Source organism: Nipponia nippon, unplaced genomic scaffold, assembly GCF_047370975.1.
Source record: "Nipponia nippon isolate SJK-2023a ecotype South Korea unplaced genomic scaffold, ASM4737097v1 scaffold_8, whole genome shotgun sequence".
NCBI lineage: Eukaryota > Metazoa > Chordata > Aves > Pelecaniformes > Threskiornithidae > Nipponia > Nipponia nippon.
This window is the reverse complement of record NW_028262402.1, coordinates 25,287,562-25,297,956: the sequence shown is the minus strand read 5'-3', so window position 1 is coordinate 25,297,956 and position 10,395 is coordinate 25,287,562. Positions and strand designations below refer to the sequence as shown.

Below are 10,395 nucleotides of genomic sequence, written 5' to 3'. Positions count from 1 at the left end.
TTTTATATATTAAAAGAATGAAAGTAGCTACAAGTTTACTCTTACAATAGATGTGCCATTAAAACACCTTGTGTTTCACTTCCATATGGCTCCCTTGTTGACTTTCTGGCTTTCTCAGAATGTTGTTATTGACTGGCTGTCGTGGTTTAACCCCAGCCAGCAACTATGAACCACACAGCCGCTCACTCACTCCCCCCTGGTGGGATGGGGGAGAGAATCGGAAGAGTAAAAGTGAGAAAACTCATGGGTTGAGATAAAGACAGTTTAATGGGTAAAGCAAAAGCCGCGCGCGCAAGCAAAGCAAAGCAAGGAATTCATTCACTACTTCCCATCGGCAGGCAGGTGTTCAGCCATCCTCAGGAAAGCAGGGCTCCATCACGCGTAACGGTTACTTGGGAAGACAAACGCCATCACGTCGAACGTCCCCCCCTTCCTTCTTCTTCCCCCAGCTTATATACTGAGCATGACGTCATATGGTATGGAATAGCCCTTTGGCCGGTCTGGGTCAGCTGTCCTAGCTATGCTCCCTCCCAGCTTCTTGTGCACCTGGCAGAGCACAAGAAGCTGAAAAGTCCTTGACTAGTGTAAACTCTGCTCAGCAAGAACCAAAACATCAGTGCGTTATCAACATTATTCTCATCCTAAATCCAAAACACAGCGCTCTACCAGCTACTAAGAAGAAAACTAACTCTATCCCAGCTGAAACCAGGACACTGGCCAAGAGCACTAACAGAAGACCTCATGACTTTCATGGCTCTTAAGTTCTCCTTGACTATGACTTGGAAACATTTACTAATTTTTCTTTGCCCCATGTACAAGCATGCAAGATTCACTTTAGCTCCAGACAGTAAACTTAGCTCTGGGGAAAGTCTAAATGGCAGAGTTTATAAACCGAACCAATAAAGACATAGACATAATCTTAAGAGAAAATAAATAAAAGGGATGATGACATAAGACTAGGCTCAGCCCTAGTTTTCTTTTAGGCAAGATCAGAAGTAAACTCAATAAATAATAGGCTGGCTATAGCATTCTTATATTACTTCTATTGCCAAATAGAGCCATGGTATATAAGTGAGAACTCATAGTAGAATAAAACAGACGAAAGACTAAAGTAGACTACATGAAACGATTTTGGTCTTCAGAGTTGTTTCAGGACAATTTAAGTTTTTTTCATGCTTGAATGTGCATGGAAAGGCACACCAATCCCTTATTTTAGAATTGTTCAAGCAAAATACTCTTTATGGGGCAGAAAAATTACGTATAAGTTAAACAAAGGAAATGAAAGGAAAAATGTAGAATATATAGATGGAGAAGAAAAGGAGTGAATATTAGGAAAGAGTGACTATTAAGAAAGATTATACACCTCTCTGAGTGAGACTACAGTCATACTCAGCTGCAGTCCAGAAGCCTTACTGCCATGACCTGCCCTATGCCTGGAATGACAAGCCTGATACCTGCTTTTGGCTGTACCACCTAGGTACCACCTAGCTTGCTTTTGATTACTGAACTTCATGATTGTCCAAAACATTCACAAAAGGTACATGCACAGGAATTTAATCCACACTCCAAATGAAGGAGTGTGGATCTAGATAAACTCTAGACACTTTGGAAAAAATAATTATTCATGCACTGTGATGAATAACTTAGATTTAGCTGTAAATGCAAACAACTCAGTTGTTCCTGCTCTTGCCAAATGCATGCTTAATTTGCAGTCAAAGCAAAAACTTTGTATTCTTACAATATCATCTACTGCCGAATTTTGGCATGGTTTGGTTTGGGTTTTTTTGGGGGAAGGCCCTCTGTCAACATAAGAGATAAGCTCTTTAATCTGACCGCATTATCTCTCCTTTGCATTCTTTTCAGCAAGTTTCATGCAGTGGAATTTTGCTGCATGTGTATCCAGATTTGTATCTCTGCATGGTCAGAAATAAACTTACTTATTCCAATGAGTCAGTATGCTCTGGGATATTTTGTCTGAAGTCTTGGAAAGGGCATTTGAGCAATTAGCTTGAAATAACTGAGTAATTCCTTCAGCCTTGTTTTAATTAATGGGCAATCTGGTATTTCCAGTCCTTAGTCTTCATTTGTTTATCTGACGAGAGTCATTCTATGCCAAAAAGTATTACTCTAATGAAAACTGACTGCTAGCTCTTCTCAGTCTGAACTCTGGTCTGCAGTTATTCTCTTAGAAAAAGAGAAAACAAAACAATGGAGCTGCCACCTCAGATACAGAGTTACTACATGTCCACAGCTTTGCAGGCACATGCAGAGCAGCTCTGGGAGGCAGGGGATGTGCCGGAGAGAGAAAGAACACAGGAAGCATTCAGTCAGTTAAAGAGCAGGTAAGACTAGCCAGAAATGTTCTGCAGTCCCAGGGAAATGTAAGCAGCCCTGTGTGTTGGCCTGAATGTCCTAGTTCTCTGAGGTACCTGAGATGTCTCTGGGATACCTGAGATACACAGCCTTGATGTAATTGTCCTTGTAGTTAATATTACAATGACCCTGGAGGTGCGTGCAAGACTAAGTATCTGTTATACAAACTTTAAATAGTGATCCATCTAGTTGCCCAAATTTCTACGGTGGAAAAAATGTATTTTCAAGATAGCCTTTTAATACCTTTTAACAGCCCTAGTGTTTTGAATAGTTGCTACATAGCCTCTGCTTTGAACATTGGAAATACAAAATTGCAATTGAATTCAAGAAAATTGGTCACCAAACTCACTGGTTTTGGTTTGTTGGGGTTTTTTTGTGCAATAGAGTCAGAAAGTGGGGAAACGTAGCGTTTTGTTTACTTGCTCTCTCTGCTTTGTTCGTGTTTGTTTCTTTTCAGCTTTTCCTCTGCAATCACAAGGATTTAAAACATTTCCTTTTAATGAAAACTGAGATTCTTAAATATCTCTGTGTATTTAGAGCTTGATCTTGAAGTAAAACACAAAAGGCTAAGAAAGTAGTCAATGGTATCAAAATGCACAATTAACTATTTTTCAGTATTTAGGCAACCACATGAATAATGACAAACAGGAAAGGTTTCCAAATACAGTGAGCCCAAACATTCACTAAGAATTCAAGTGACTATTCTGTTTTCCAAGTAATCTGCCAGCTTTTTCAGTAAAACAACATGCTACATTTGCTAAAAGCAATCTAATCTGTGGGCAGCAAAAGTACAGTTTTGAAGCTCAGCATACTGTTTAATAGGAATAGATTAAGATTGAGGCAGAGAGACAGAGAAGACAACTTCAGAAAAGTGTAACGCAAGCAAATAAAGGAATGAGACTAATCTGACTTCAGATACATACAGTGGACGTTGTTTTATGTAAATAAGAAATTGCCTATAAAAGAAATGCAAACATTTTAATTCAGCTGAGTTTATAACCAGTGCTTTTTTCCAGCATCTGAATGATAAGTAAACAAATATTTTCGTACGAACTTTTTTGTATTATATTTTGATTAGTGTCCTGTATTCAGTTAGATCCTTTCTGCCTCTGTGTATCACTCATAGGAAGGTTGCATGGGTAGTCTGAATATGGTAGTTTTGTCCGAGCAGGTGTTCTCTTGCAGATCCACACCTGTGGTGTTTCACTGCTGACTGCTTGCCTACACGTACAGCTAAAGACTCCCTTCTGTCTCCTTTCTTGCAGAGGAGGCACTCAGGCTTGCTGTCAGCCCATCGCAGGAGGCATGCATAACAGAACTGGTGGAGGCATGGAATCACGTAGGCAGCATTGTCACAGCTGCCCAGGCAGATGGGACAGCGCTCCTCCAGCTCCCTGGCCATGCTCTCCACGTGCTGTGGTGGGCTGGGAGGAGCTGGCGATGTCGAGCTGCTCCTTCTCACGGACGCTGCAGCAGTGGGTGTCGCGTTACAAAAAGAAGAGAGGCCACAGTCATTGGCTGGTCCAGGGAGGGGTGGAAGAGATGCCCAGGTCCCTCAAGGAGGAAACCCTCCCAGCTCCCCACCCCAGGGTGAGGTTTCCCCACACAGCTCACCTCTGCTGCCGCAAGCGCACCTCCTGGCTGCCCCAGCCGCCTGTACCTGGCAGGGCCGGGGATAATCCTTTGACAGCTCTGGGGTCGGGCACGCAGAGCTGCAAGCAACGACTCCGCAACCAGGACACCAGCACCAAGGCTCCGCTCAACACTCCAGCCTTGCAAACTGCTCAGGCGGAGTGCGGGCATGAGCCAGCTGGGTGGGACTCACCGCCCAGATGTAAGCAGTGAGCGGCACCTGGTTGCAGTCCATCGCTAGGTGACATCGCAGTCCATCCCTCGGTGACAACGGAATGCATCACTCAGGACTCGGTGACATCAGAACCCATCGCTTGGGGACTCCTTTCTGTCTCCTGGATGTCCCAGGTCTCCTGTTCTGTAGTTCCTCTGCTTTGCAGCTATGTTCAGGCATGTGAGTGAAAGGGAATCGGACATCGTATCTTGGAACACAGTGTGTTGCTGACTGTATTGAGAGAGAATTGTTAAAAGAGAAAGAAGTCAATTATGCTCTGCTAGTTATATGCTTAAAAGGACCAGAAGCAGCAAGACATAGAGTTATACCAAAGGAAAGGACTCATCTGTTGAAATCACAATTCACTGTAATAGAAGCAGCTTAGTGTTGTTTCTGTATACTCCTAAATACAATACAGTCAGTATACAGCAAACATTTCTATAGCATTTCTCTCACATTGTCATATATTCTCTGCAATAGGTACAAAAGCCTTATTAGGTTGAGTAATATTTTCTGATTAACACATTTTTTAAGCTCAGTCATACGGAGCTCAGAGGACAGTCTTGTTAGAGAACGTAAATGCTGAAAAAGGACACTATAATGTATGTCACTGGCTGCCTAATTGGTTGAAGAAGCAGATAAGATTACATGAACACAGGAAGGCATATACACTGTTGGCTAACAATTTAACTCATATGGACCAAGCCTTTACTTTCTGAAAGTCAAAATTACAAGCTGAATAGTTTTTGAAAAAGGTTGCTAAATACACATGGGCTGACTGCATTCCTGTGTGTGTACTTTTTAGTATTTCATAAGAAATGTCTTCTGTATTTGTGTGAATGTTTTCTGAGGCATAATTAAGGTATTCAGTTTTTAGAAAATCTGTAGGCCGTTACTTTTTTCCTACAATGTATGTTATTGAATAATTAATAGATTACATTATTTAATTAGATTAGAATATATTACTTAAGCTTGCAGACTTTGTTCCATTCACATACTAATTTTTTAATTTTATTTGCTCTATTTGGAAGACATAATTCTGGGCTGATCCTATGGTACACCAGCACTTTCTGGAAGGATTGGACTGTCATGCTGACTGGAGGAAAAGATTAAATGTACCGTAAAGGAGAGAACATGACTATGGAGTAAGTTGTTTGAAACATGAATGATCTGTTAGAGGGCAAGAAGAACATGAAGCAAAGGGTTAGGAGTGAGGGTCAGGCAGAGGAACGGTTTAGTTTATTTCTAATAATGGAAGTAGAGATGTGTGATTTTGTTGTTGTTGTCGTTCCCTCTTGAATGATTTATTTTAACTTTTTTTTAACTTTTTTTTTTTTTTTTTAATCCTCAAAGGCAAGGACAACACTGGGAAGCACTCACAAAGTGAGGTCCAGAAGACTGAACAGTTTCAGCTGACATAAAATTTACCAGATCAGCAGGAGACAGAGAAAGTGTATGTATCCTATAGCATAATGGTTATGGGTCTTTCCTAGCAGTCCTAGATTTCAGACCATTTACTTAGCAGCAGAAACTGCACCTGTGTCCTGCATCGTGGTATGTGTCCTGAGGATGGCTCCTAAGTATAAGCAGGGCAGAATTGTGCTACTTCCCTTTCTTTCTTTACTTTAGATAACCAAAATGAAGTTGTTAGAATAGATTCTTTACACGACTGAAATACTTTCACAGAATCACAGAAAGGGTGAGGTTGGAAGGGACCTCTGGATGTAATCTTGTCAAGGCCACCTGCTCCAGCAGAGACAGCTAGAGCCGCTTACCTGCCCTCATGTCCAGACTGCTCTTCAATATGCCTTTTCCTGTCACTGGGCACCGCCGGAAAGAGCCTGCCTCCATCTTCTTCGCAGCCTCCCTTCAGGCCTTTTTGTACATTTATCAGATCCCCCCTCAGCCTTCTCTTCACCAGGCTAAACAGTCCCAGCTTGTCCTCAGAGGAGAGGCGCTCCAGTGCCTTAATCATCTTCATGGCCCATTGCTGGACTCTTTCCAGTACGTGCAGCTCTCTCTTGTACTGGGGAAGCCCAGAACGGGACGCAGTGCTCCAGGTGTGGCATCACCAGTGCCAAGTGGAGAGGAAGGATCGCCTTGCTCGCCCTGCTGGCAAAACTCCTCCTAAAGCAGCCCAGGACAGCGATAGTGTTCCTTGTGGCAAGGGCACGTTGTTGGCTCATCATCAGCTTGGTGCCCACCAGGACCTCCAGGGCTTTTTCTGCAAAGCTGCTTTCCAGCCGGGCAGCCCACCGCATGTGCTGGTGCCTGGGGCTGTCATTCCCCAAGTGCAGGACTTTGTGTTTCCCTGGGCTGAACTTCTTGGGGCTCCTGCCTTGGCAGGGTACGACTCTACGTTGATGCAGAGAGCAGCACCAAGTCGTGACTCCGCACAGGAGGAGGGATTTGGGCGCTGCCATAGCAAGGCTGCACCGGGCACTGCAGGCTGGTAGGAGAGCAGAGCCCCGGGACGTGGGGGCAGAGGGTGTGGTGAGGAGGAGGCCAGCCCTGGGATGATGAGTGGTGGGGCAGGGGCTGGTGCTGGAGACCTCCGCAGCTGGAAACATCTGCCCCGGGACTGGCTGCAGAGATGCAGGTCTGGAGCTGGGCAGCCCTTGCCTTTGGGCAGTTTGTTTTCCTTGATGGATCTAGACTACTGAGAGCCTCCTGGTTGACTTCTGTGTTGACACATGCCGCAGCTCCTGGCCCCGCCCTGGTTTTGGCAGCTCCTGGGGCCCAGCTCTAGTTTTGCCGGCGGGGTGGCCTCTTGGGGGGCTGGCAAGAGTCCTGGGAGGTGCCAGCCCTCCTCTTTGGGGGTCTCCGTGGCCCCCCAAGGGAGCAGTCCCTGCCCCGGCTGGCACTGGAGGGACCCGCCACAGCCTCCCCCGGATCCTCGTGCCTCTCTTCCTGCCCCCCGGGGGTGGGAACGGGGGCATGATGGGGGCTGCTGGGGCCCCCACGAAGAGCAGCGCTTGAGGTGCTGGGGCGCTCCTCTTCGTCGGCTCCCACAGGGCTGCCGGAGGGGGCTGGGCCAGGGGCAGGAGACCCACTTCGGGAGGCAGCAGGATGAGTGGCTGCCGTGGGGCTGCCCTGCCGCTCCTCAGCAGCATGGCCGTCCTGGAGGCCCAGCAGCCGGTGGGCCTCCCCGCTGCAGCGTTGCACGGCGACATCGATAAGCTGTTGGACGAATGTCGCCGCGCGATTCTGGAGGCTGACCCGCAGCAGCCGGACCAGGACCTCTTCATCCAGCCCAAAGAGGCCCAGGACGGACAGGATGAGGTCCTCCATCACGATGGCCATTGAAGGCTCCTCCGCAAATATCAGCCCCAGCTGCTGTTGCAGCCAGGGCAGAAAGCGTTGGAGGAGGGCTGGGTGGTCGTCAAAAAGGGACGCCCAGGTGTCGGGCTGGAGGCCGCCCACTGGAGCCCGGGGCACCGCCTCCACCGCCAGTGGCGGGGGTGTTACAGGGTGAGGGGGGCTGTGGGGGGCTGGATGCCCGCGCCCTCCTCCAGCCTGACGGGTGCCGGCCGACGCTGATGCCAGCCCAGATGGTCTGAGGACGACCTCCTCAAAGTCATCATCAGCCCGCACCGAGTGCACGATGGACTGCACTCTCCTCTTGCAGAGGGGGCACTCGGGCTTGCTGTTGGCCCACCGCAGGATGCATGCATAACAGAACTGGTGGAGGCATGGCATCACATAGGCAGCATCATCCCAGCTGTCCAGGCATACTGGACAGCGGGTGTGCAGCTCTGTGGCCATGCTCTCCACTCCCTGCGGTGGGCTGCGGGGAGCTGGGGATGACAAACTGCTCCCTCTCTTTGGCGCTGCAGCAGCTGGTGTCACGCTAGAAAAGGGAGAGAGGCCACGGTCATTGGTTGGTCCAGGGAGGGGCGGAAGAGATGCCCAAGTCCCTCTAAGAAGGAAACCCTCCCAGCTCCCGAGAGTAAGGTTTCTCCACCCAGCTCACCTCTGCTGCCGCAAGCGCACCTCCTGGGTGCCCCAGCTGCCTGAAGCTGGCAGGGCCGGGGATAATCCTTTGACGGCTCTGGGGTTGGTTACGGAGAGCTGCAAGCAACGACTCCGCAACCAGGACACCAGCACCAAGGCTTCGCTCAACACTCCAGCCTTGCGACCTGCTCAGCCGGAGTGCGGGCACAAACCAGCTGGGTGGGACTCGGCACCCGGATACCAGCAGCGAGCAGCACCTGGTTGCAATCCATCGCTAGGTGACATCACAGTCCATCCCTCGGTGACAACAGAACTCATCACTTGGGGACTTGGTGATAACAGAACGGGGGATGTCATGATGGGCCGTCCTCACCATGGCTCTTGCCCCAGCAGCGCTGTGGCCCCAGAACACGCATCTGGGCTTACCACAACACCACTGCCCACTCCATCCCCCAGCTCTTGTCTTGGTGCTCAGCAGCGGTGTTTCATGTCAGTCACCAAGGCCTTGGCCGTGGCTTCCCAGGGCCCCGTCACGTCACTCTGGCCATGGCAGACATCTCCAGTGGTTCGGGACGTGACGATGTTTGAATGCCTTGCAGCAGGAGATAGTCCCTTTTTGGTATATTTCATTGGTACTAGCTGTTTCCTAGTTAGTGACACAGCTCAGATTCAGGAGAGGGTGTATCAAACTAGGGTCAGAATTGAGCCCTAAGTTCCCACCAGGAGAAGAGATGAGCTAACAGACTGGAAACCCTACAGCTGAGATCTGCAGAGAGGGGCAAACAGCAATAGTACCTGTGACAGAAGAGTTGTCACTGCAAGCTCATTAGGCAGCTGGATTTTATATCAACCTATAAATGAAAGCGTTTCCAGTAGGTGATGGTAGATACTTTACAAATACTTCACAAATTGAGGGCACCTTTTGCTGACCCTAAGCCCAAATATTATACTTCACAGCACTGAAATCCCCATTTATCACCTTGGCAATAGAGAAGTGAAATTATCCTGATTCAGTTGATTGATTTAATCATTACATGTAAAATCACTTTGGGAAGATGCTTGCTCCGAGTCCTTCAAAGATGTGCACGGTTACAAGACTAAGCGCTTCCGACAGCTTGCATGAGAAGCAACGCGTGTGTTTCCTCTCTCTTGTTTATAGGCAGTGTGCACAGGACGGGGTTTTATGGGCAGAGCTGTCACACAGCCGGAAACAAGGAGGATCGAAATAATGTTCTAATATTGCCTGTGATGGTGTCAGAGCACTTACAAAGAACAGCTCTGGTTCACTTGAGCTGTCCCCAAGTGAAGAAGGTCTTTTCCTGCTAGGAGCAAAGGACACACAAGGTGGTTTTGAGAACCTCAGGTGTCTCAATGAGTTTAAGAAAAAAAAGGTTGTTACAGACTTACTTTGTGCCATCCAGAGGCTTGAAGTTTTTACTTTACATCTTGAGAGTACTTGTTTCTGAGAGTTATTTGCATTTAACTATACTCCAATTTGTCATTTAAAACTAGTCGAATTCAGGCAACCGTAAATCTCCTTTATAGCAGGTTCCTTTCACACACAGTGCCTGGACTTGAGTAATGTTAAAGATATGTCACAGGAATCAAGTACCTTCTGTAGCAATACATCTCTGAATGCTATTTCTGTTTGTAGTGCTTTGTAATCAGCAAAACCAGGTTAAAAACCACACTGCAGTTGCATGGTATTTTACTGCAGGGGCTCCTGAATTTGTGTTACATTATCACACTGTAGGATCTGGAGAAAAGGTTTATTCAAATACCACATGTCCACACTGTGCTTTGTTCAAAACAGCAGCCTGCGCTTTGGGGAACGTCACTGTCAAAGGATATAGGGGGGTATTCCTTGCTGTGCTAAATGTGTCAAACAGGGGGTCTTCCTTGCCATGCTAAATTTGTTGTCATGTGTAGCTCAAACTGAGTGCAGGAATTATGCGTGCACATGGGGACTGTTGCCAAATGCAGAAAGCTGTATTACACTGCTGCAGAGGAGAAGGCATCGATCTCTGTTAATATGTAGTCCTGGGGTTTGTCACAACTGACAGACATCTTGCTATTTATAATCAAAACTCAGAGTGCTTTTATTTTTCCTCCCTGAAATAAATCATCTGGGGTGGAATGCACTGGACGTGGGCCCACGGCTGTTGATCAGGCAGAACGCCCTTTGAAATCAACCAACTCTTTACTTAGGTGAAACACTGGTA

At 47.3% G+C, this 10,395-nt stretch overlaps 1 protein-coding gene across 1 annotated transcript; it reads right to left on the bottom strand.

The window, feature by feature from the left end:
- Positions 1-6,964: 6,964 nt before the first annotated feature.
- On the bottom strand, positions 6,965-8,062 carry LOC148050523 (E3 ubiquitin-protein ligase Topors-like). The gene has a single exon (XM_087742678.1). The coding sequence runs from the start codon at positions 7,982-7,984 to the stop codon at positions 6,965-6,967; it is 1,020 nt and encodes a 339-aa protein (XP_087598804.1). The 5' UTR covers positions 7,985-8,062.
- Between the last annotated feature and the right edge of the window lie 2,333 nt (positions 8,063-10,395).